This window comes from Ips typographus, linkage group LG7, assembly GCF_016097725.1.
Source record: "Ips typographus isolate SLU linkage group LG7, UJ_Ityp_2.0, whole genome shotgun sequence".
NCBI lineage: Eukaryota > Metazoa > Arthropoda > Insecta > Coleoptera > Curculionidae > Ips > Ips typographus.
In genome coordinates, this window is record NC_138428.1 from 5,407,557 (window position 1) to 5,431,424 (window position 23,868).

Here is a 23,868-nt window from a genome sequence, read left to right on the forward strand (position 1 = left end):
GTAAGGAATTCGGTATGTTATAAGGGTACTGGGGGAGCTTCAAGGGGTACTAAAAAAAATACAATTTTGAATAAACTAAGTAAATTTAATTAAATATACACTTAAATAACAATTTCCACTATACAAAAAAAAGCAACACTAATAGTAATAATAAAAATGCTTGAAATACTACCCTAAAAAAAGGTGAGTGAGTGTGTATAAAATAGAACTTAATAAACTCTTAAACTACTTTTGGATTTAGGGAGACGCCATTTTATCATCAGTCTCGATTCTAACCTGATTTTTTTCCAATCAGTAATATGGCAAACAAAAATGATCACTAAATTGTGTGCGTTTACGTGTGTTTCTTAATTATTGTCGTTAACATCCAGGATAAGCTTAAGTATAAATTGATATGTAAGTGTAAATCCACTCGGGTAGAAAAATATTTTTGTCACCCTCCCTTTCAATTTCTAGGCAGGGAGGGTGGTAAAACAGGAAATATCACAAAATCCCATAAGCCGTAGGGGTGTATTTTTAGTCGTTTACATATGTACACTTCTTCTAAGTATCTAATTAAACAACAAGTGTTGACTGTTAATGTTGTTCGGTTGCGGTTGAATCGGTTTCCCCGCCTGGAATTAGCCGCAACGTAAACAGGAGTAAACGTACTCATTGCAAACTTACCGCGGGCATTAGTTGCGGATACAACATGGGAGGCGTGGCGGTGGGCGTGGCGTTCAAATTAAAGTTGGCACTGAACGGTACTGGCCCGCCCACCTGTTGGTTCATTGGTTTATAACCGGCGCCTGTCGTGGCCGACATTGGTTGGGGCGTCCAACTTGGTTTCGAGCTATTTTTAGGTGAATTCCATTGCACCCCTCTAAAAACACCACTTAGACACACCCACCGTTAAGACAGTTGAGCAAGACATACTTGATTGTCTGTTTCCTGTCGTTGATTGTCAAATTCTCAGCCAGCGACGCTAAACTGGACTCCAAATCGCCGGTAAGCAAATTACCGTTGTTTGGCTGGTTGCCATTCACCGGGTTATTGTTAGTGGTGGTGTTTGATGACGCAAGGCCACCGTTGCTGTTCATTGGCTGTAGCACGCCACCCAACGAATCGAACGGTCCCGATGATGCTTTATACAGAGAAAATAAGTTCGAAATAGTGATAATAGACACTAAAACATGAGCTGGTTAGCCTAAAATGATGTGTAATGAAACGCGGTAGATACGTAGTCAATCTGGTCTCGAAATTACATAAAAGGATTAAGGAAATTAGGATTACCCTCTAGTGCAACAAAAAGAGACAAGACAACATGAGTTAGTATAAGGAGAGACTCACCTGGAGCTACAGTGTTGCCAAACACCGACACAAAGCTGTTGTCTGTTACGAAGCTATTAAGGGGCGCTGTCGAGCCGTAACCTGTTCGAAAAAAGTGAGGTTATACCTTCAAATACCCGTTATTGACCAGACTTACCGTTTCCGTTCAGCACCCAAGCGTTGGTTTGTTGTTGCGCGGTAAAAACGGGGGGCACTTGCCCCCCGAAACCGTCCACGAACGGATTGCCCAGCTGCAACAAATCGTCGGAAGCTTTGGCGGGAGCGCGCGCAGGTTGCGGCGCCCCAAACAGTTCAACCGGCGTCTCAGTGGGCGTGTCGCTCAAAAATGGATTGTTTGTCGACGGGGTGGACGAAACCTTCGACTGTCATTAAATGTCACATTAAGTCAATCTGGCAAATCCGTCTAACCTTGAACTGATTCATAGCCGCCTCTTCCTCGGCCAGAGCTTTCAGCTTTAGACTCTCGTCGATACCGTTCTCCACTGAATCGAGTCGACCGCTTGATGCAACGTTGCCAAACGCGTTACTAGTAGAATTTAGGGCGGACACGGCCGATTTGACGTTTTTCTGATTGGTGGTACTTGCACTGAAACCAGTCAGATAGTTGAAATAATGCTACTAACATTGACAAGTAAGCACTTACCTAGCAGAACCAGACGTGGACTTTTTACCTTCCATATAATTGTAGTGCTGTTCCAAAGCCTCCAAAAGACTGCTAGGCGCTTTGGTCAGATCTGGGATGTCACCCTTATCAATTCCCACATTCTGGAAAGCAAGAAAACTGTACAAAACCAAAAACTGGAAGACCAAACTCACCTCTGCCACTTTAAGAAACTCCCCCACACTGTCCATGCGGATCAGGAACTTTTTGTAAATGTCCAGAGCCTCTTTGCACTGTTTCTTGTTCATGTCAAAGTACTTTTCTAGTTTTAAAAACCAATCGTTCAGTATCCACCACGTTAAAATCATCCTCATCTCTTTTACCTAATAAATTAATGATGGCGTCGTTGTAACAGGCAAACAGTCGAATCAAGTCGCGGAACAACAGCATAAAAGACATATTGATGATGCCGTTGGTGAGGTCGTTGGCGGAACAATCAAACTCCAACAGCGCCCCCAGCTGATTCTGCAGCACCGGGATGGTTTTGAGGAGTTTTTCGGCGTTCATGGTGCGCAACAGCCCATCCTCTTTGCTACTCGACACAATCACCGGGGTTTTATTTTTGAACATTTCGAACAACGATTGGTCTTACTTACCCTCGTTTCACTTTGCAAAAATCAAACGCCACAGATCGGTAGGATAACGCTTTCTCGTTCAGGTACTTGGAGTATTTCCGAATGAACGGTGACATTTCATAGCCTGCATTACGAATTTAGTCACATATACAAAAAGTAACTTACACACTCAAGCAAAACACACAGAAACTTACCAGTTTTGGTGTTTAACATTCCTGAGCGTAAACATACACAACTGTTAGATACCAGAAAATAACAGAGCACCTTACAGAGAGAGTACAATCATATTTAACAGCATTAAAAGTGAGGTTACAGGTTTGTCAAAAATGGGTAAGCTGGAAACTTACTCATTTTTTAGACACTTAAAGGAAATAACGAGAGAAAATAGGAGAAAAGCTTGATTTCTACCCTACACTGAAGCTAAAAATTTAAATAGTGTCAAACGCTCAAACGCATAAGTGACAGTTGACAGCTTTAAGGAAAAACGATAGTAGGCTAGTCATTGATGCTCAACCATCACATACATAGATGCGACATTCCCTAGTACAATTTCAATGCTCAAATAGCTTGAGACTCTCTGTAGTAAGGCGAAACGAGGTTAGAAGTTAAATATCCCAATTTTGGTGACTCACCTTGCAGGCCGCCTTTATCCGAGAAATTGCTCAATTGGAAGGTTGTATTGTTGGAGGCTAGGAACTGGGTGAATCTCTAAAAAAAAAAGCAAAAAACCCATTAGTTGCGGTTTATTTTGATTTAACCTAAAAATTGTGATCTGACAACATTGCACCCAAATGTTAAGTAAACAGCATTTTTTAAGGTGTTAGAGGAACCAATGATACTTTTCATAGTAGGAAAAACCAAGCTGAATCATTCGTGTTTCTGTATTCACTTGGAATTGTGTTAAACACCGTTTTACAATAAACAAACTAGACACTTGTTTACTGTTCTAGCCGATAAGTGTGGTTTACTTAACGGATGTTTGGGGGGCGTTCCAAAAAAAAAATTCTACAAACACGCCGAAAGGGGTCACGGTCGCAGCCACCTGCCATTCGTTTGATGGAACTTTGAACGCTCACCTCGTTGCCGTAGCACATCATGTGGTGGCACGTGACCAGGGCTTTGTACACCACCACCCAGTTGCCGTGTTGCGACCGTTCGATCAGCAAATTGGCCAGCTGGGGGATGGACACGTTCGGCTCGTTCGTGCAGTGCACCAAGTCTGAAATTACACGAAAATTAATGGCAAAAAGCCAACTAGAAAATATTAAGCTAATTTAAAACAATGTTTTGATAAAGCACTTTGTAAACAATACTTTAGTGGGCGTAATTTTCCTGTTTGACTGTTCTGATAGTACAATTTTACTATCGTATCGAATGACTTACTAAAAGGGTGAAATGCACTCTTACCAAAGTGTTTAGCGTGGTCTTAGGTCCTTGATCCAAGAAGGGTGAAAAACACCTTTGAAACCACACCGGCGGCCATCTTGTTAGGTTAAATCTCTTTTGCAGGGAGAAAACACAGAAAAAATCACTTCCACCCAAACCAGAATATTGTTTACACTGAAATTAAACCCTGCACAGTTCACACACCCTAAACTATTGAAAAAACTACTCGAAATTAACCCCTAAAAAAACTTTTTCCTATAAAACTTGACAAATGACATTTTGACAGCTGTCAAACGAATCAACCACCCTGCTAGGAATGGGCTAAATCTACGTGTTCAGAATAAAATGCTTTGACCCACAGTAAAGAATCACCCGTGTCTGGGAATTTGGGAGTACTTCCTAAAACAAATTGAAAGGTCGTGGCAGCTACAGACATTCTCCGGTCGGTTGGGCGCTCGGCATTTTCCCATGGCCCGTCTCTCGCGTTCCCATTTCGTTTGAAAAAGGCTTCCCCCCCCGGATTACGCAAGACACTGTTATGGCAACCACATAACGCATACACGTTTCCTTGTTGTTTTGTTGTCGACTGTTACGACAGCCCTATTGTAATTGCGTCGATCTGAGACGGAAAAGGTGAAAGTGTCGATTCTTCTCCTTTAAGTGTCACTCTGAATGAACGGAATTCAACCTTGAAAGTTCAAGAACCCAATTGATGGTACCTACACACCATCTACTGGGACTTGTCACCAAGGCTCAAGGTGTTTGACAGTCAGGTCGGTCGGTACCAAGTCACCCGGAACGGTGTCAGGGCCGCCTATTTATACAAAACCATTCTAAAGCCCTATTTTTACGACAGCCCCAAATCAAACCGGTTTAAAACCAGAAACAAAAACCAAGAACAATGTGTGTGCATGATTTGTTTATTATCTCTGTTATCGGTTACTTTTAACGTCACTCAAAAAGCAAAAAATCCGCCCCTCAAACCGTATCGATATCAAACGCTTTACAACAGTACGGAGGTACTTACAATCTAAATGTTTCTTTTTCGGTCCGATCATTTCTTCGGTGGTCGCTTTGCATACGGCTTTGGCCAGTCCTTGACCGGCGATGCTGTGCCTGGCGGCCAACAACCGATCGTTTATAGTCTGTCCGGCCAGTCTGCCTGCCATTTTCCACTAAACCTCACAGCACAAACCCAAAAAAAGCCGAATTAACACGCTCGCCACCGCTTAACGGCCCCTTTTTTTCTGAACCGCGAAGCGTTCGAATAAGCACTACCCACCACAGCCGCGGTGCACACGTAACTGTCACTGTCAAAACTCCTTGCAATTTACTTTCAAGTCGGAGTGGGGGAATGAGGGTGGGAGTCGGTTGCTAGCACTTTGATCAGTTAATTAATTAGTAAACAATTTAAATATCAATAAAAAAAAAGTTTAGATCCACGAACTGATTGCAAAGGTTTAAAATAAACCACAACCTTTCAGAAGGGCCCCATTTTTAACGTCAAACTACTCGAATGACAACTATGACATGGTAACTGTCAAAGTCAGATGAATTACTTTCTATCCTTGTTACTCTACATGCGTTAAAAAGAAACAGTCATAATCCCAGGGAGTATTCAGTATTTTGATTTGAAACAAACAACAATTTATTAATTTAAGCTATTAAAGATTCTGGCATGTTTTCGGGTCCAACAACGTTTAAAATCATGTCCCGGGACTCCGTCCACAGCTCCACGGCCACCTTATCGTAAAACACGGTCCTGCTCTTGTATTTCTTACAGTCGCGATACAACAGTCCGGTTTCCTTCTCCAGGGCTGGTTCGGTCGCGCAGTAAACTGCAGTTTCTGAGCCCTACGGCAATCACACTTTCAGGTTTGAATTTTCGCTAAGCAATTGTAACCTACCTGCTTGGGTGTGCGCATGTAAAACCAGGCAATTGGTGCTATAAATATAAAGTGGTACCATTTGAATGAGTGTCTGAACAGGCCTGTGTAAACCCAGCCAGGGCAAATTGCATACACTTTTATACCTACAACCATTTTTTCTTACTTAAACTAAATTAAATTTAATGTGATGGTACCTCGGTTTTGAGTGAGCTTAGCTAACTCTCTAGCAAAGTAAACATTAGCAAGTTTAGAATTTGCATAGAGGTTTTCACCCTCAGGAAATTCCAGGTTCTTTAAAGCTTGCATATCTATTTTGCCTTTCTCATGTAAAGAGGAGGCAACCACCACAATGCGGCCTTTAGCCTGCTCCACTAAATCCAGTAACAGCTCAGTTAAATAAAAGTGTCCCAAGTGGTTTACACCAAAATGAATCTCAAACCCGTCAACAGTTTGAAGGCGCTGCGCCCTAGGGTAGGCCACTCCAGCATTGTTAATCAACACATCAATTTTCCGAAACTCCTTCCTAACCAGCTGGGCAAACTGACTCACAGACTTTAAACACCCCAAATCCACTTCCATTGGCACCTAAACACGACCCCTAGAACCGTAAACCTTAAAACCAATCAAAAACCTACCAAAGAGGGGTTGTTGATCAAACTCTTTTTGATCAATTCAGCAGCGGTGCAGGCTTTTTGCAGACTGCGACAAGCCAAAATAACGACAGCGTTGCGCGAGGCCAACTCTTTGGCAATTTCAAAGCCGATACCGGAGTTGGCCCCCGTGATCAGCACCACTTTACCGTCCAGTTTCACTTTGTTGGTGCACCGGCCCCATTTTCGTTCGCGGTATTTACGAACCGCCACCAGAATCAGTAAAGTGGGCACCAGGTATAGGGTAATAGGGTAAATCATTCTGGAGCTTGATTAATATATGACTATACAGTTTTTTTGCCCCTTGATTTATTGTTATTGATTTTTTTAAATCAAACCCCAATCATAACCTCACTCTTCTGATTGATGTTAGTTGTCACTGTTTAATGCATGCTGTTCAAGGGAGATGGATATACAACAACTAAACAGGGTTTTGACAGATGACAGTAACTACACTGACAGTGACATAAGTCACTTTAGCCAACTTACACAAACAAAAATCCCCCCCTGTAGACTACACAACATGGCTGACGGTCTATAGTTTGTTTTGGTGGCGAAATCAATTAAAACCGCCCAGTTTAGATGATGCCCAGCGTTGAACGGGACGTGCTCGCCCTCATCAATTTCCAGAATACCAACAATCCGGCGGACACCGTTTGCATTTTCAGCAGGGCGTTTGCAAAGTAAGTGTTAACAGTAGAGGTTAGACTGTACTTTAGTAGGTCAGCCCATCCTCTATGTAGGTCACAGTCTGAGTGACTGGGTTTTAGTAGTTTCGTGGTGCCCTCTTTGTTGTGATTGATTTTTCCATTACTGTCGTCTGTCAGTTTGGTTAGGTTAGGTTAGAATTAGAAAAACGGTTGTTTTATTTTTTTTTAAGTCACAAATGGGGCTTTTTTAAAGTGTTTGTGTTGTGAAAGAGCCCTAAGATGACTAGCAGCCAGCAAGGAAACGTGACAGGAGTTAGGCCTCCTGACATTGAAGATTTTTGCATTATAAAGCCGATAAGCAGAGGGGCTTTTGGTAAAGTGTTTCTAGGTGCTAAAAAGACAAATATGGACGCGGTGTACGCGATTAAAGTGATGAAAAAAACGGAAATGGTGAACAAAAACATGGTGTGCCAAGTTGTGAACGAACGTAACGCTTTAGCCCTCACCAAGTCCCCATTTTGTGTGCAACTTTACTATTCCCTGCAAACACCCTCGTCTGTTTATTTGGTGATGGAGTATATGGTGGGTGGAGACTTAAAGTCCCTGCTCAACGTTTACGGCTTTTTTGACGAGCCTATGGCTACGTTCTACGTCTCTGAGATAGCCCTGGCTTTGGAGTATTTACACGAGCACAACATCATCCACAGAGACATTAAGCCAGACAATATGCTTTTATCTAAAGAGGGACATGTAAAATTGACTGATTTTGGTTTGTCAAAGGTGCACATTCACCGGGACTTGGAAATGACCGATTTTGAAAATTTTACTCCAAACGTGAATTTGTGCACCAGAACCCCTGGTCAGCTGTTCAGTTTGACGTCACACCTCAGTTTTGGTTCAGGTAATTCCAAGTGTCTGAACCTGAATAATAGTTCCATGACTTTGTCACATTCTGATGAGATTTCGATGCTTAAAAGCAGTGGCACTTCAACTTTAGGTAAAGAAACTATTAACTCGAGTAAATCACATACTGGCTTGTCTGGAGTGCACTTTCTTTCAGCAGAAAATTACACTCCCGGTGAAAATTCGGAAAACTCCTCCTACTACACATGCACATCAAGTGTGCAAGTGTCGGAGAGTAACAGTATGGCAGAGAATTGCAATACGTCACCGATAAGTCGTAAAATACCAAGTCGACTGGGGCTCTACTATAAAGGGCGGGAAACGGAGCGTAAAAGAAAATATCGCAGCCCCAGCCCTAATCGCAGTAGAAAAGCCTATCTACGCACTGGTCTAACTGGCGAAATGGAGATTCTAAAAGTGGATCAAACTTCTCCAAAAGGGGTCACCTTTTCCACTCCAGTGTCTAGTGATAAAATGAACAAACTAAAATTTCAACTCCCTGCCAAGTCTTCTAGCCCTATATCGAACGATGGTGCTACGCCCAAAACCCCAATAACTCCCTATCGCACCCCGAAATCGGTGAAACGCGGCCACTGGAGTTCCGATCAACGTATTCTAGGCACCCCAGACTATTTGGCCCCCGAACTGTTACTCCAGAAGGGACACAGCCACGCAGTGGACTGGTGGGCGTTGGGCGTGTGTTTCTACGAGTTTGTAACGGGGATTCCTCCCTTTAACGACGAAACGCCCCAGCAAGTGTTCAAAAACATTCTGGACCGTAATATTGAGTGGCCCACGGGGGACGAAGCCCTATCTCAATGCGTGGTCGATGCTATAGAACTACTACTCACCCACGATCCAGAATTGCGACCCACTGCCTGCGAACTGAAAAAAATGGGAGCCTTTGCTGGCATTGATTGGTCGAATTTATTGAATGTTACGCCCCCTTTTGTGCCAGAACCTTGCGATCTCACTGACACCGCCTATTTTCAAGCCAGGAATGAGTTACTGAACTTTAGTTTGTCCAGTTTCGACTTGTAACATTGTCTGAGGGGAGTTTCTGTGATACTACCAGTAAATGTGTAGGAAACGTCAATAAAGTTGTTGTTTATCTAAATTTTTGTTGTTTTTTTCTGAATCTCACAGCACTGTTATTACAAATAACCGAAATATGGGATTGGAACTAGAGCAGGGCATATGGACAAGCTTTTTAAACATGTTACAATTTGACAGCTTCTAACCTAGTTGCTGTGACAGTTAGGAGGTTCGTTCCAATGGCAAAACATACCCCAAAAGTCCTCCTTTTATTTGTCAAGACAAGGTTTTTATGAAAAACACACTTAGAACTGAGAAAACTAGCCTAGAACACTGTTGTGCACTCTAAAGATACATACAAACCTTTAGTGTACTCTCTTCTGAAATCTCCTAATCTGGCAACCCTGCTTTGATTAATTTTGACAGATGTCATTTGGCGTTATTAGAGTATTCTTTTAATGGACGCCATTACAGTAGTTATAGCAAAAATCAAAGTAAACTAACGCGACGTAGTAATGTAATGGAAAGGTTAATGTTTTGAAGCATTATAATGTATAGCAGTCATCTGTTTCTAAATATTTACAAATATGTGTTAATTGCAGAAATCGTCCCTGTCAAAAAGACGTAGAAGAGTGTGACCTTAACTTATCCAGTGGCACTGAAGAGGAGGAGGTAAGCAGTAGACCGCTAGTTCAAACATATTTGACAGTTTCCGGTTTGGTCTATATATTAGGACGTTGACAAGGAGGAAAGTGACGTAAGCAGCTACAGCAGCGCCACCGCCTGCTTAGATAACCAGGTGCACGACTTGGAGGACAAATGGGGCAAATTCTGGGCAGAAAACGGTAACACTCCCCAGTTTCCTAAGGCACCACCCAGTAATAATCTTTCCTAAAAGGTGAACGTCTCATTTGGGAATCGTGGATAAACAAATACAGCGAATACATCGATCCGGACTATTTGAATGCAGAGAGTGATTCCAAACCGGTATTCACCTTTGACGAGGACAACACCAAACCGATTCTGTCACGATTCTTGTCGATTAGTGACGAGAAAATTTCGGAAGGCTGGAACCAACTGTCGCCACCTAGCGTCGATTGCGAAACCGAAGCTGAACGTCTAATCAACTCGAGATGTGGCTCGTACACGAGTGGCCGTTCCAAGCGCACCGTCGATTCAATGACCAACGTCACTAGAATGACAGTCAGTTCATTAGAGCTGAGCAGCAGCCAAAGTAGCGACAGCCTGTCGTCGGTCAGTTCGGTGGGAACCGCGGAAAGTTCCGACTGTCAGGAGGAATACCAAGAAGGTTGGAACTCGCTGTGGAAGGAAAACTACGAAAAAGAGTATTCGGAGCAGTACAATAAGTTTGTGAGTGACGCGGCTCTAGGTGTGACAGCCGACAGTTCCGAAACTCTTGTAGAGTGCGGGTTTAGTTCTAGTTTAGACGGTTTGGTGGCCGGTCTACGACTCACCAAGTCGGAGAGTAGTTTAGATTGTGAGGAGGAGGAACGGGAGTGTTTTAGTGCTGATTTGGAAGGGAAATTCCGACGATTATCTATGGAGTCTGACAAGTAAGTGTTACAGTCACCCCCTACTTAACATAAAAAGGGAAATATTGCAGGGAAGTTGATGTGGGAGATTTGACTGTCATGTCGTCTTTGGGGTTGCCTACGTCGTTCGGTAGACGTCCGGGCTCCAAAATGGCGGCGCAAAAAAAGTTTGTAACTCATTCCCAATTTGACAGCTGTCTTTACGAGTGGTTTGTAGGTCTCGCGGAGGCACAAACGCCATCAGACAACAGGTCAAGGCCGCCCTGGATCTGATAGGAGTGGAGTATGCGGGGGACACTTTAACGGGGGGCAAGGTGGAGTACAAACTGCGTCAGATTGGCAGTCAAAACAAACGGCTCAAATTTGGCACGCAGCCTAAACACGTTCGTTTCGACGAGGAAGGTGATCCTGTCGAACCTGAAGGTGGGACAGACAAAGAGCCTGTACAGGAGAAGCCTCAAAAACGCCGGAAACGTAAAAAAAAATTGATTTCCTACCCACCGGAAATGGAGACCAACAATCGAATTAAAAAGTTTTGGTCGCGAAGGTTTTCACTGTTTAGCAAGTTTGACGAGGGAATTCAACTGGATGAAGGTAAAATGATGACATCACAGCAAACAACTCTAACCCTACTTTTACAGAGAGTTGGTACTCTGTCACTCCAGAAATAATAGCTAAACACGCTGCCCAAAGATGTCGCTGCTCAATTATTGTGGACGCTTTCTGCGGTGCGGGTGGCAACACAATTCAATTCGCTCTAGTGTGCGATAGAGGCAAGTTTTTTACACCCCCCCACTCTATTTTTTTAACCATTTAAACAGTTATAGCAATCGACATTGATTTGAAGAAAATCGAACTGGCCAAAAACAATGCCAAAGTATACGGGGTGGCGGAGAAAATCGACTTTATATTAGGCGATTTCCTGCAGCTGGCGCCCTCTCTAAAAGCGGACGCGGTGTTTCTCAGTCCGCCGTGGGGGGGCGTCAGCTACGCCACTCAGAAAACGTACAATCTGGAAACTCAGTTGCAACCGGTCGGGTTTTCCGCGCTGTTTGCAGCCGCCTCGCGGATATCCGGCAACGTTGCCGCTTTTCTACCTAAAAATAGCAACACTGCCACGGTAAGCTGTCTTTGTTGCAATATCTTTGATAATAACGGTGATTTTTAGTTGGTTGAAATGGCTGGTCCGGGGGGAAAAGTGGAAATCGAACAGGACTTTATCAACGGGAGACAAATATCCATTACTGCCTATTTTAACGGTTTGATTAAGGAATAATTTTTAAAGTATTGTAATAGCAACTTATTTTTAAGTCAAAATCTTAAAAATACGTTGGTCGTAAGTAAAAGCAAATATACACTGCTGTGATATGCGATTAGGACCCAATTCAGTTATGGACGCCATTTTGTCTGACATTTCTTTAATCCACCAGAAATTTCCGTATTTCCAGAAATCCATTAAAAAAAAAGAGAAATTTTATTATGCAGGCAATTTGTTTGAAGCTAATTTTAGTTTTTCTTGAGAACTGTCATGAAAAATGGTTTTACCAACCAAAGTTAATCTTGAAAAGTTAAAAAAAACAAAAAATAGTTGAACATTTTGAGTTTTTTTCTTGACATTTGGTGAATGTTCCCTTGCGTGCAAATCGTTTTATTTGTCATACTCAAAACGTTTTCTATGTTACATCAGTATAGTTCACGCTGATTTCTAACCTAACGGACGCCATTTTGTCTGACATTTCTTCAATCCACCAGAAATCCATAAAACATGATATCATTTTTTTTTTAAAGACAAATTTCATTATGCAGGCAATTTGTTTGAAGCTAATTTGAATTTTTCTTGAAAACTGTCATAAAAAATGGTTTTACCAACTTCAGTTAATCTGGGAAAGTGAAGAAAGACAAAAAATAGTTGAACATTTTGCGTTTTTTTCTTGACATTTGGTGAATGTTCCCCTTGTGTGCAAATCGTTTAATTTGTTATACTCAAAACATTTTCTATGTTACGTCAGTATAGTTCACGCTGATTTCTAACCTAACCGTCATTTTTTTTTGGGGGTAGTGCAAGTTGAAAACTGGACCCAACAGTAAATCAGTTTTGTCAAGAATTCTTCTTGACACTTCAAAAAAAAAAAAAATGTAATAAACACTCAATTTAATAAAAATAATTAAAGAATAGAAAACATTGGGCTGTCGCTCATCCTTGGTAGACGTGTGTAAAACTGCGAAGGCGGAAAAACTCATTTACCACCCTCCTTTTTCTTGGGCTCTTCCTTTTTGATGGTGATCTCAACTTTGGTGGGGTGAACCGCTTTGAGGTTGACGTTTTGGTAGGATTCCGCCTTTTCCTTGGGGGCGGGGGAGGCGTCCGCCTCCATGACGTTCACAGCAACCATGGCGACCACCAAAGCCAATACAAACTGTCAAAAATAAATAACATTTGCTCTATACACACACACTATCCAATACTTACCAATCTGAGTTTGAACATTTTGATTAAACTTGTTGATTATTGATTGATAAACGTTTTGCAGATGACTGATGCTGTTTGGGGCTGACCAGTGTCGTTTTATACTAAATTCCCACCCCTTAATGAGGGACTTTCAAATTAGTTAATTAGTCGTAATTTTCGGTTGTTTCCAATTAAGTGCAGTAATTATTGTTTCAGGCACCTTCGCAGTGTGAAAGGGCAAAAAATGCTCCAGTGGCGCCCCCCTATTATTTAACTCAATGGGTATAACACACGTCACTGCTAATTATAATAAACAGCTAAAAGTTATACAATTAGCCATTCAAACTACTAATTGATTCCAATATTGATCTCGATACATGCTTGATAAACCTGGAAGGTTAATTCTGAGAGTAACTATACTATTTGTAATTTTCAAGGTATATAATTAAATTATTTACATAAAAATCAGTCACAAACTAACTTATCCTAACAATGCGGGTGCTAAAACTCCATGGGAGTGGAGTAAGGGGGCGGGTACTAAAGGTCCAACAGGGGCGGGAAAAACCGCCCTTTGTACGATGGCTGGTGGTCCTGGCAGCACCCCGGCGGCGTAGGGCGCGTCAAACACGTGCAAATTCTTGGTAAAGGTGCTCACTTGGGCGGAAAAGGGCAGAACGCTGGGCGGGGCCACTCTGGTGTACGTTAGTCCTACCGGAATACCCACGCTGGCGTTACTGTACCTGGCCAGAGCAACCAAGACAACCACAGCTGCAATCTACACACACACACATTAATACACAGAACAGATGGTTAATCAATTTACCTTTAGGAAAGTCATTGTTGTAGGTGCTGCAAGAAGAAACTGATGGTTCCTAGTGGTACCAAACAGTTTTTATACTAAAGAGAAGTGAAATCATTACGTGACTGGATTTTCAAGTCGTCCCTATATTTGGGATTACGGTCCTGAAATCAACCAATCAGGTAGGAAATTTAGGCTTGATTGCAACCTACCAAGGTTATAGTTAGTTAACTTACGAAAGTTTAAATGCATTTTGATCTAAAATCTCAAAACAATGTGTAACACAATAATTTGTATGCAGAATGGAACTTAAAAGAAAGTGTGTTTGATGAAATCGAATTGATATAATTTGGGTTTACACACATATTACATGCACCAGCCCTAAAATGGCTGTCAAAAACGTCACACACCAGTGCTCCATACTTTTAGTCTTTCACTTCAACTGTCACATGTCATAATTTATTTACAGGTAATTGTGGTGTGTTGAGCGCAGCCTACTCGATCCCCTACGCTTCGTCGTACAATTAACCACGCCCTGACCGCTCGGGCACCAATTAGAGCAGTGGCCCCGCCCATTTGAGGTACGTCCTTACCATATACTCCACCCTTTTTTTCATTTATCAGCTGTTTGCGTGTGATTTTGTGATCAAAGGTGCCGGCGACCGTGGGAAAGTTGCATAAATTGGATCACTTTGATGATTTCATTATTATTATTATTATAATGACAATAAAAACGCATCGCAGCAGATCACGTGTGACTAATTAACTAAAAACAATGACGAACTGGTTAATTGATTAAAGGCGGTCGGGGAATTCACCGTTTGGTCTTTCCTATATATCAAAGTTACAGGGTGATTTTTGCAATAAACTAGTAGAGGTTTTGTGGTGATGCACCCAAAAAAATCCACCTGGTATACTATTTGTTTAACCCACTAGGAAGCACACACATTACCCGGAACTAAATTAGTAATAAAAACAAATCCTTCTTCATTATCGGCCTTCAGTATCGATCATGATGCTCTTCCTTGTCTGCGCGTTACTGACCGTCAGCACCGTGCGGGGCGGCGTTACTTACGGGGGTGGCAGATTCAGGGGTGACGGTCTGGAATCAGCCTCTGAATTCTCGTCCACCGTCCAGAAAACCTTCCAGAAAGACGTGAACGTGATCAAACCGCCCCTGGGCGGTCACTCGTACTACGGGGGAGCGTTTCCCAACTTTTTGGGCTACTTGGGCTCGAACCACGTGCCGACGGTGATTTCAACGGGACCGATCGAGGTGCAACCGAGACGCAGGAACTACGTCCCCGTGGTGGATCGCACCCTTATTGGGTACCAACCGCAGCCTGGGGTGCGTCTACCCGCCGAAGAAGAGAGTTTCCACATTTACAAGGAAGAGTCGGAAAGTTTGTCTAAACGACCGTTGGTGGGGGGTGAAGGGGTGGGGTCTTCTGTAGGGGTTGGTCTGGTTCAAGCCGATAACACTGAGAAGCTATTCAGAAAGAGTTCAGTAAGCAGACCTGTGGTAACCGGACGGATTTACTGATTTAACTAATAAAATTGTAAAATAAAACAAACTACTATAACGTGACAATTTTATTTGAAAATAATATACATAAATCACACTTATTTTAGCATTCAATATTGTCCACAACGATGTCGTTTTCCATTTTGTCGCTGGGATCGAGGTCGGGTCGGTCCGGAGGGGGTTTGAAAAAAAAACGCGGTCTGGATGACGTCGGCGATTCGGCGACCTTGACGACGTTCTTAAGCAAAATGGCGTCTGCGGCCGACTCCCACAACGTCGTACGCCTGCAAAATGATGACAAACGACCCTTTTTATCGCAGCCCTACGATCTCCGGGCGGTAAAACATAAATGCAAATCAGTACACATAATGGAGGCGGCAATCCAATGAATATTTATGACGTGACGATGAAGAATCTAGAAATAGACTGTGGAAGTTTTGTTCTCTTGATTCAAATACTTATATAACTGCAAAATTCGGGGCACGAAACCACATTATTAGTTAAATGTGTAATCAGCTTCCAAAATCAACTTTCACACACACGCAAACCTGTACTCTTTATCGATTATCCACTTTTTTTTTGTTTAAATTGTTCCAATTTTATTTTCCAGGCTTTGTTTGTGCAAACGCTGGCAACGTCGCAAAAACCTCAAAAATAATGACAGACGACAACCAAAAGCCGGTAGTAGATAACATAACCTCAAAATAAGTTAATTGTTCGTTGCTCATAAAACATTGCAGCTTTTGTATTATTTAACACTAACACGAGTTTAAATTGTTCCAATTTTAGTTTCCGGGCCTATTTGTTTGTGCAAACGCTGGCATCGTCGCAGAAACCCCAAAAAATAATGACGGACGACAACCAAAAGCCGGTAGTAGACAACATAACCTCAAAAGAAGTTAGTTGTTCGTTGTTTATAAAACATTGCAGCTTTTGTATTATTTAACACTAGAACGTGCTTAGGTAGTGCATTAGTTGGTCACAAAGACTGTGCTCTTCAACCAGCTGAAGAAGACTTAGAAGAAACACTGAAGAGCTCGTGAGTGAGTCAGAAACACTTCAAGAATGAGTACAAATGTCCCTGTGGTCTACTCAGGTGGGGAAAGAGAGAAATAATGAGGAATCAGTGTTGAAAATCATTTAAACAGTCTTAATGCAGCCCATTCTGTTACAGGTAGGGAATTTTTGTATTGTATACAGGTGTGGTAAATCCAAAAGCGACCATAGGAAAACCGTGTAACGGACAGAGAAACGTAGATAATTGCATGCGCGGGAGAAAGACAGAAAACGAAAAAAATATCAAGTAGGCTATGTTTTTAGCGCGCTGTTGCCAAACGCCGTAAGTATTCAATACCCTGGACAAAACTAATTTTGTTGTTGGATTATTCCTAAATATGTTATAAAAGTAAATGGAATGTTCTAATAACAAAGTTATCTAAATAATTATAAGTCAGTTTGACAACACTGATGCAAAATCATGGCCTACTTATCATCTATGTGTTTCTGTCTTACTACAACGGTGCTTTGTCAGATTGCTAAAACTGGCATCGTCGCCAAACCGTAAAATAATGACAGCCGACAGTCCCTAAACCTAACCTCAAAATCAATTATTTACGTTTAAAATTGTTTTCCTGGTATTTTTGTTTTAATGGACATTTGGGAGTTTACAGACGCGTGATCCTTTCAAATTAGTCGAAGAAATGGATTAAACTGTTTGAGCAGCATAATTGAAACGCCCTGGGATTTGAAAAGTTACCTCAAAATCGAGAAAATACCTACTAACTTAGGGAAGTGACACCAGTGAAAAGGTAAGTTTTAGTTAACTAAGTAAAAATGCCAAAAAAACCATCCTAAACGTTAAACTCACTGCTAAACTTAAACTGTGTAGTAACTTACTAGAGCCCACTTACACCTCCTCCTTGACTACCCCCTCCGCCTCTTCTTGCACCAGTTCCTCCACTTTGCTCTGAGCAACCTCCACAGTTTCCCCCAACATATCTTTTCCGTCCTCCTCCAAGTCTTCCAGCACCTCACCAGTTGTAGTCATCTTAATTGGGGTTTCTGGGTCTTCGACAGCCGTTTGTACCTTAATTTTCTTGTTATTCCAGACAATTTTTTGGGTTTTTGAAACTTACCTCTTCCTCTAGAGAGTGAACGGTTTCGAAAAAGGGCGCGGCTCCGCTCTGAAACGCCTCCCGCGCTTGTTCAGTTTCGGACACGATCACCGTTTCGGCTTCAGACACGGCCTCCTTAGAGGCGCTGAAACAGTTTTTCAATAATTTCAACGCAAATTTGGTTGTTTGTTTAGTTTACTCCAGAACGTCCTCAGTGGATTTTGTGGTAAACGCAAAGGTTTCCCCTATTTTATGGGCCACAGTGCCTACAGACTCTTCGGCTGTACTCAGTACAGTTTGGACGCCATCTTTGACTGTTTCTGTAGTATCTGTTTTATGTTATTCTCTGTAGCCAGGAAATTGTATGTATAACAAGATGTAACTTACTTTGAAGTGCTTTTTCACTTTTTGTCACAGTGTCGTTAACTGTTTCCACCAGGTGTTTCCCCTGTTCGACCAAGGGAGCGCTACTGGCGCACCCCATTTTTTTTGCTAAATTTTCACTGCCTTTTCACTATTAAAGTGACATTTCCGAATGAATCGATTGTTTTAACGTTGCAATCGCGCTCGCGCCTTCTTACCGACTGACCGCCGGTCACCTTTTTGCTTTTAAAGGGTGGTTTTCACCCCCCCATTCCCTGTTGGTATTAAATTTGATGGGTGGTTAGTCCGGGAGCTAACTACCAACTGTTGCATGGTATTTCACACTAAATTTTTTACACGCTCTTGTACTATTTGATGAGTGTTATTGAGTTCCAACAGGTTGGGGGGGTTGGGGAATAAATGTCTTTAACCTCCTTAAAACTTTTTTATTACAGTTTGCTCTTACTACTCATAAACTTCATAATAATCTCTAAAAACTCTTCACTATTTATACACTCCTCCAAAGCCTCAAACTCCCGGTTGTTCACTGTAGTCAACACATCCCTCAAGTTGTCCATAATCAACTTTTTACTGACCTTCACTGAGTTAATCGGCAAAGTGCCGTAAACGTACAGACCCTCAACGAACTGCTCCAGGTCCTGGTGAGGGATAACACGAGCAATCAGGCCACTTTGTTGCGCTTCTTGAGCCGACATTGGTTTGTTAAGAAACAGCAATTCAGAGGCTTTACTTCGACCTAGCGACCTGGGGAATAAGTAGCTTGACGTGCCCTCAGCGCACAGCCCTAAACGTACAAAAGGGGTGGAAATATACGCCCTCTCTGAAGCGTAAACTATATCACACAAAGCTAAGGTGGTGGCAGCTACCCCAATTGCAGGTCCATTCAAAACCGCTACAATCGCACAGTTCAATCATCAAGTTAATAGCAAAAAATTGGGTCTAACCTATAATCAGTTTGGGGTAATCAATCAATGCTTGCACTAGCTTTTTAGGGGCCTCACGGTTAGATTCTTCCACAGTGAGGTCAGTGCCACTCGAATAAAACTCCCCAGTCCCTGTAATGATAGTAACTACCACCGTATCGTCTTGAGCATCCTTATTGAGGGTTTCGGCCAGTTTTAAGTACATCGGGGTGTTCAAAGCGTTCCTTTTTTGGGGCCGGTTAAGCAAAATTTTGCGGACGCCCCCCCTCAACGTCAGTACAATAAAATCATCCGCCATTTTGTTGACACCCATGTTTATTTACTATTATTTATTTAACTGTCAAATTCCAAGTGTCTGACCCACACAAAAATGACATTTTAAGGTTAAGTAGGAGTGGTTGCACGACCGTTTACGTATCTTTACCAATTACGAGTAGAGTTACGCAGTGGGTTTTTTAAAGAAAACTCGTTTGAAGATTGAGAAATGCTTGTATTTCCTGCAGCAGTGAGTCAATTATGTACAAATAAACGAGAAAACAAATAAACGGAGGACAGTTCCAAACTGATCTGTCGCGTATGTATCAAAAATATCGAAACGATTTCCTAACCCTACTTTTATAAGTTGTCGTCGAATTTATTGCACTCTCTACGCCGCTCGCACTTTACAAATACTGGATAGTTTTTCAGAAAACCAAAATTGCAACCTTAAATCTATTTAAGCATTAGTATAACGTTATTACTCTATGTAAATATCCTCGACCGGATACGCAGTCTCGATGAATTTTTGATAGAAACGTTGAAATGCCCTCCTAGAAGAGTTATGAAAATTGTACTGTTTTTTTTTAAGGTTAGGGGAAACCCACCCTACGGCCTCTGCCACTGGCCTTGTGGAATCCTGTCCTCTAAACACGTGACACGCGAACCTTTGTAAAGTGGGGTGTTTGGTGATAAAGCCCAAATACCGATGATCACGTGGATGAAAAGCGCAAAAACTCACATTTTTCAGCGAGTAAAAATAGTCGATACAAGGCTCGCTTTTCTGTAGAAAAACGGTAATTCGTAACGGTTTGGCAATGTTGCACTCACTCTATTACGTCACGTTTCCGTCGGTCTACCATCCTCAAACCTTGATCGGACACCTCCAAGGTGCAGGGTTGCACCTCAAGGTCGCTGGAAGCACCGTTGCCGATTACTCGTCTAACTGCCTGGCACACCACTGATGTGCCTTTGTGCGCCAAAGTTTCCACTGAACCCATGTAACCTAAAATAAAAGCTTGCAACGTTGCAAAACAAAATGGCAACCAACTTACCTAGAATGTACCTCTCTCGTCTACCGTGTTCGGTGGTGGAGTCCCAATCGCTAAAATCACTGTCAACAGCGTAAGCTGAAGGGAAAATCCCCATTCTTCCAGTCCTCAAATTGACACCTAAACACACTCATCCTTACAGTTACCTTTAATTTAAATTGAGGTTAAAGTACCTTCGCACCACAAATCATCAGCCTCTTTTTGTACATAGAGAGGATCGCCGATTTCCAGATCGATTTCGTCCTCATGTCGGGGTAGAAATTTGTGTAAAGCTCTGTGAGTGGCCTCTAACATTTCTACGTCATTGTAGGCGCCCCCCACCATTGAGGGGCTACTCCCCATTAGCGGAGACATGGATTTAGGACCGTCTGTTCCGGTTGGGGAGTGGGCAGTGGAATGGCCACTGTCAGCGTCAAATCTAATTTAAACATCAATCAAGTTAAACTAAATAATTACTCTTCTGAGTACCTGTCTGATTCGGGTGAGTCATCCCACAGATAACCGCACTTGAGCACTAAAATAGAACTGGGGGCGCTGCCACCCATTTCATCCGCCAGGGTGGGCGTCTGCTGCTGGTACACGCAAGCTACGGAAGCTAAAAAATTACAATCACCAGTTTAGTATGTACAGGGTGGTACCAAAACCAAAATTCTAACATTTTTTGTTTTTGGGGATTTCTGGTAATTTTCTTCGTCGTCGTTCGCCCTTCCACAGCGACGCGACCACCCCCCTCGAAAAGCATTCCACCACACCGTTTGGTTCGTCCTTGGCTGCCGGTAGTACCAGTTAAAATATACAGGGTGACGTAAAAAATTAAAAATTACCAGCTTGCGACCTGGTTAAGGGCGGTGGAGTGTCGTGGGGCTCGCTTTCAGGCGAGGGAGACGTCGGCGGCGAGTCTTCATCGAGATGCACCAGTCTTAAACATGAAAAGGTTGTACTCGGTTTGCTGTCAGTTTGACCGGACACTTACGAGTAAAATGGCGAGCTGTTGTTGATGTAATTTTTGCCGAATTTCTGATGGCCGAACTGTTCGAACTCCAAGTCCGCCATGTTTTTGCCCTGCCTCGGCCTCCGTCAATCGATTTGCCCCAAAATGCAGAAGCGCAGCTCCGCCACTGGGTCGATACTTTCCACCCCCGTGATGTTTTTCACCGCAAGGGTGCGCTTTGGGTTGGTTACAAATTTTCCTGACAAAGTCCTTAATTGATTAATTTCACTTTTCTTTTAAAATTATTTTTTGTGTAACTGTTATTAACTTGTATTGACTAGTTTTAGCGATTGTTGATACCTCTGGATAGTTTTTCAGGTGTTTTCTGCTCTAGGTAAACTGTCACCAGTCTCTGGACTCCATTTCCTGCCTGGAATTCAGCTTCTGACTGCTAGGGCGGGAGTTTTGGAGGTTCCAAAACCGAACATCGTGCTCATCACTAGTAAGGGAAAAATCGGTTAATATTGTTACGGTTTGGGCCTACTATACTCGATACTTCTTAACGAGCGCTCGCTTCGGGATGAAACCGATGCGCCGTATTAAAGTAGGCCACAGTTAGGAAGCATCACCTGGAAGATTCTTTAATGTTCAAGGCAACCCGCGAAGCGTTTCGCGGTCATTCTAGAACGTGGTTTGCGAATATAAAAGACGCGGTGTCAACCGCGGGAGTAGTGAATTTGGGAACGCGGTAAAGTTTAAATAGTGGAAGAGTTGTGGAATTATAGTAGTGTTTTTTTAATAGCTGAGTTAATTATTGTACGGAGTATTTTGGTGTAAATAAAGTTATTAATTGTTGAGTTAAACTGACTTTGTGTGAACCCATGGGAAAATCGTAACAATATGATCAGGAGAGCAGAAACACGATGAGTTAAATTTTAGTTAATCACCAATAAACAAAAATATTAAATTTACCTTGTGCTATTTCTGTGTTCCTGATACAAGATTCAAATTTTACAGAAAATCGAGAATATAATCAGGAGAGCAGAAACGCAATGAGGTAAAATTTAGTTAATCACCAAAAATATTAAATTTACCTTGTGCTATTTCTGTGCTCCTGATACAAGATTCAAATTTTACAGAAAATCGAGAATATAATCAGGAGAGCAGAAACGCAATGAGGTAAAATTTAGTTAATCACCAAAAATATTAAATTTACCTTGTGCTATTTCTGTGTTCCTGATACAAGATTCAAATTTTACAGAAAATCGGGTAATATGATCAGGAGAGCAGAAACGCAATGAGGTAAATTTTAGTTAATCACCAAAAATATTAAATTTACCTTGTGCTATTTCTGTGCTCCTGATACAAGATTCAAATTTTACAGAAAATCGAGAATATAATCAGGAGAGCAGAAACGCAATGAGGTAAAATTTAGTTAATCACCAAAAATATTAAATTTACCTTGTGCTATTTCTGTGTTCCTGATACAAGATTCAAATTTTACAGAAAATCGGGTAATATGATCAGGAGAGCAGAAACGCAATGAGGTAAATTTTAGTTAATCACCAAAAATATTAAATTTACCTTGTGCTATTTCTGTGCTCCTGATACAAGATTCAAATTTTACAGAAAATCGAGAATATAATCAGGAGAGCAGAAACGCAATGAGGTAAAATTTAGTTAATCACCAAAAATATTAAATTTACCTTGTGCTATTTCTGTGCTCCTGATACAAGATTCAAATTTTACAGAAAATCGAGAATATAATCAGGAGAGCAGAAACGCAATGAGGTAAAATTTAGTTAATCACCAAAAATATTAAATTTACCTTGTGCTATTTCTGTGCTCCTGATACAAGATTCAAATTTTACAGAAAATCGAGAATATAATCAGGAGAGCAGAAACGCAATGAGGTAAAATTTAGTTAATCACCAAAAATATTAAATTTACCTTGTGCTATTTCTGTGCTCCTGATACAAGATTCAAATTTTACAGAAAATCGAGAATATAATCAGGAGAGCAGAAACGCAATGAGGTAAAATTTAGTTAATCACCAAAAATATTAAATTTACCTTGTGCTATTTCTGTGCTCCTGATACAAGATTCAAATTTTACAGAAAATCGAGAATATAATCAGGAGAGCAGAAACGCAATGAGGTAAAATTTAGTTAATCACCAAAAATATTAAATTTACCTTGTGCTATTTCTGTGCTCCTGATACAAGATTCAAATTTTACAGAAAATCGAGAATATAATCAGGAGAGCAGAAACGCAATGAGGTAAAATTTAGTTAATCACCAAAAATATTAAATTTACCTTGTGCTATTTCTGTGCTCCTGATACAAGATTCAAATTTTACAGAAAATCGAGAATATAATCAGGAGAGCAGAAACGCAATGAGGTAAAATTTAGTTAATCACCAAAAATATTAAATTTACCTTGTGCTATTTCTGTGCTCCTGATACAAGATTCAAATTTTACAGAAAATCGAGAATATAATCAGGAGAGCAGAAACGCAATGAGGTAAAATTTAGTTAATCACCAAAAATATTAAATTTACCTTGTGCTATTTCTGTGCTCCTGATACAAGATTCAAATTTTACAGAAAATCGAGAATATAATCAGGAGAGCAGAAACGCAATGAGGTAAAATTTAGTTAATCACCAAAAATATTAAATTTACCTTGTGCTATTTCTGTGTTCCTGATACAAGATTCAAATTTTACAGAAAATCGGGTAATATGATCAGGAGAGCAGAAACGCAATGAGGTAAATTTTAGTTAATCACCAAAAATATTAAATTTAC

At 41.4% G+C, this 23,868-nt stretch overlaps 9 protein-coding genes and 2 long non-coding RNA genes across 15 annotated transcripts; 4 read left to right on the forward strand and 7 right to left on the reverse strand.

The window, feature by feature from the left end:
- Nucleotides 1-64: 64 nt before the first annotated feature.
- On the reverse strand, nt 65-5,421 carry LOC145732103 (phosphatidylinositol-binding clathrin assembly protein LAP-like). Of its 3 annotated transcripts, none has more exons than XM_081984167.1 (14): nt 4,979-5,421; nt 3,642-3,784; nt 3,198-3,273; nt 2,760-2,780; nt 2,587-2,689; nt 2,314-2,522; nt 2,146-2,252; nt 1,973-2,094; nt 1,738-1,915; nt 1,466-1,691; nt 1,330-1,410; nt 916-1,123; nt 667-862; nt 65-614 (listed from the first exon to the last, which is right to left on the reverse strand). In XM_081984167.1, the coding sequence occupies exons 1-14, from the start codon at nt 5,118-5,120 to the stop codon at nt 552-554; spliced, it is 1,875 nt and encodes a 624-aa protein (XP_081840293.1). In that variant the 5' UTR covers nt 5,121-5,421; the 3' UTR covers nt 65-551. The 3 variants fall into 3 exon arrangements, with proteins under 3 accessions (XP_081840293.1, XP_081840295.1, XP_081840294.1); XM_081984169.1 differs by lacking the exon at nt 4,979-5,421 and adding an exon at nt 3,973-4,195; XM_081984168.1 differs by lacking the exon at nt 2,760-2,780.
- Nucleotides 5,422-5,558: 137 nt separating this feature from the next.
- LOC145732147 (retinol dehydrogenase 11-like) lies at nt 5,559-6,867 on the reverse strand. Its single transcript, XM_081984234.1, has 4 exons — nt 6,476-6,867; nt 6,035-6,425; nt 5,859-5,983; nt 5,559-5,805 (listed from the first exon to the last, which is right to left on the reverse strand). Exons 1-4 carry the CDS (start codon nt 6,749-6,751, stop codon nt 5,608-5,610), a joined length of 990 nt encoding a protein of 329 aa, XP_081840360.1. The 5' UTR covers nt 6,752-6,867; the 3' UTR covers nt 5,559-5,607.
- A 107-nt stretch (nt 6,868-6,974) lies between these two features.
- On the forward strand, nt 6,975-12,004 carry Tgs1 (Trimethylguanosine synthase 1). The gene is made up of 9 exons (XM_081984163.1): nt 6,975-7,173; nt 9,681-9,750; nt 9,812-9,923; nt 9,977-10,652; nt 10,703-10,798; nt 10,849-11,225; nt 11,273-11,404; nt 11,453-11,751; nt 11,800-12,004. Exons 1-9 carry the CDS (start codon nt 7,073-7,075, stop codon nt 11,905-11,907), a joined length of 1,971 nt encoding a protein of 656 aa, XP_081840289.1. The 5' UTR covers nt 6,975-7,072; the 3' UTR covers nt 11,908-12,004.
- Nucleotides 7,328-9,160, forward strand: gwl (serine/threonine-protein kinase greatwall). Its single transcript, XM_081984179.1, has one exon. It carries the CDS (start codon nt 7,420-7,422, stop codon nt 9,082-9,084), a length of 1,665 nt encoding a protein of 554 aa, XP_081840305.1. The 5' UTR covers nt 7,328-7,419; the 3' UTR covers nt 9,085-9,160.
- Nucleotides 12,005-12,766: 762 nt separating the features above from the next.
- On the reverse strand, nt 12,767-13,329 carry LOC145732197 (uncharacterized). Its single transcript, XR_014178958.1, has 2 exons — nt 13,102-13,329; nt 12,767-13,048 (listed from the first exon to the last, which is right to left on the reverse strand). It is a non-coding gene; the product is annotated as an uncharacterized LOC145732197 (long non-coding RNA).
- Nucleotides 13,330-13,502: 173 nt separating this feature from the next.
- Nucleotides 13,503-14,249, reverse strand: LOC145732189 (uncharacterized). The gene is made up of 3 exons (XM_081984299.1): nt 14,116-14,249; nt 13,904-14,043; nt 13,503-13,855 (listed from the first exon to the last, which is right to left on the reverse strand). The coding sequence occupies exons 2-3, from the start codon at nt 13,916-13,918 to the stop codon at nt 13,562-13,564; spliced, it is 309 nt and encodes a 102-aa protein (XP_081840425.1). The 5' UTR covers nt 13,919-14,043; nt 14,116-14,249; the 3' UTR covers nt 13,503-13,561.
- Nucleotides 13,894-15,462, forward strand: LOC145732179 (uncharacterized). The gene is made up of 3 exons (XM_081984287.1): nt 13,894-14,061; nt 14,349-14,460; nt 14,884-15,462. The coding sequence occupies exon 3, from the start codon at nt 14,892-14,894 to the stop codon at nt 15,420-15,422; it is 531 nt and encodes a 176-aa protein (XP_081840413.1). The 5' UTR covers nt 13,894-14,061; nt 14,349-14,460; nt 14,884-14,891; the 3' UTR covers nt 15,423-15,462.
- Nucleotides 15,458-18,306, reverse strand: LOC145732167 (uncharacterized). 2 transcript variants are annotated; one of them, XM_081984268.1, is made up of 5 exons: nt 17,906-18,306; nt 17,718-17,838; nt 17,540-17,663; nt 17,315-17,490; nt 15,458-15,688 (listed from the first exon to the last, which is right to left on the reverse strand). In XM_081984268.1, the coding sequence occupies exons 1-5, from the start codon at nt 18,000-18,002 to the stop codon at nt 15,508-15,510; spliced, it is 699 nt and encodes a 232-aa protein (XP_081840394.1). In that variant the 5' UTR covers nt 18,003-18,306; the 3' UTR covers nt 15,458-15,507. The 2 variants fall into 2 exon arrangements, with proteins under 2 accessions (XP_081840394.1, XP_081840393.1); XM_081984267.1 differs by having other exon boundaries at nt 17,718-17,847; nt 17,906-18,297.
- Nucleotides 16,004-21,926, forward strand: LOC145732195 (uncharacterized). Its single transcript, XR_014178957.1, has 5 exons — nt 16,004-16,085; nt 16,194-16,275; nt 16,335-16,578; nt 17,075-17,212; nt 20,443-21,926. It is a non-coding gene; the product is annotated as an uncharacterized LOC145732195 (long non-coding RNA).
- Nucleotides 18,313-19,150, reverse strand: LOC145732164 (enoyl-CoA delta isomerase 2-like). The gene is made up of 2 exons (XM_081984264.1): nt 18,847-19,150; nt 18,313-18,794 (listed from the first exon to the last, which is right to left on the reverse strand). The coding sequence occupies exons 1-2, from the start codon at nt 19,136-19,138 to the stop codon at nt 18,331-18,333; spliced, it is 756 nt and encodes a 251-aa protein (XP_081840390.1). The 5' UTR covers nt 19,139-19,150; the 3' UTR covers nt 18,313-18,330.
- Aplip1 (JNK-interacting protein Aplip1) lies at nt 19,295-21,247 on the reverse strand. Of its 2 annotated transcripts, none has more exons than XM_081984218.1 (9): nt 21,106-21,247; nt 20,957-21,051; nt 20,789-20,902; nt 20,601-20,727; nt 20,306-20,535; nt 20,136-20,252; nt 19,920-20,086; nt 19,689-19,864; nt 19,295-19,634 (listed from the first exon to the last, which is right to left on the reverse strand). In XM_081984218.1, the coding sequence occupies exons 1-9, from the start codon at nt 21,183-21,185 to the stop codon at nt 19,562-19,564; spliced, it is 1,179 nt and encodes a 392-aa protein (XP_081840344.1). In that variant the 5' UTR covers nt 21,186-21,247; the 3' UTR covers nt 19,295-19,561. The 2 variants fall into 2 exon arrangements, with proteins under 2 accessions (XP_081840344.1, XP_081840343.1); XM_081984217.1 differs by having other exon boundaries at nt 20,306-20,550.
- Nucleotides 21,927-23,868: the final 1,942 nt, after the last annotated feature.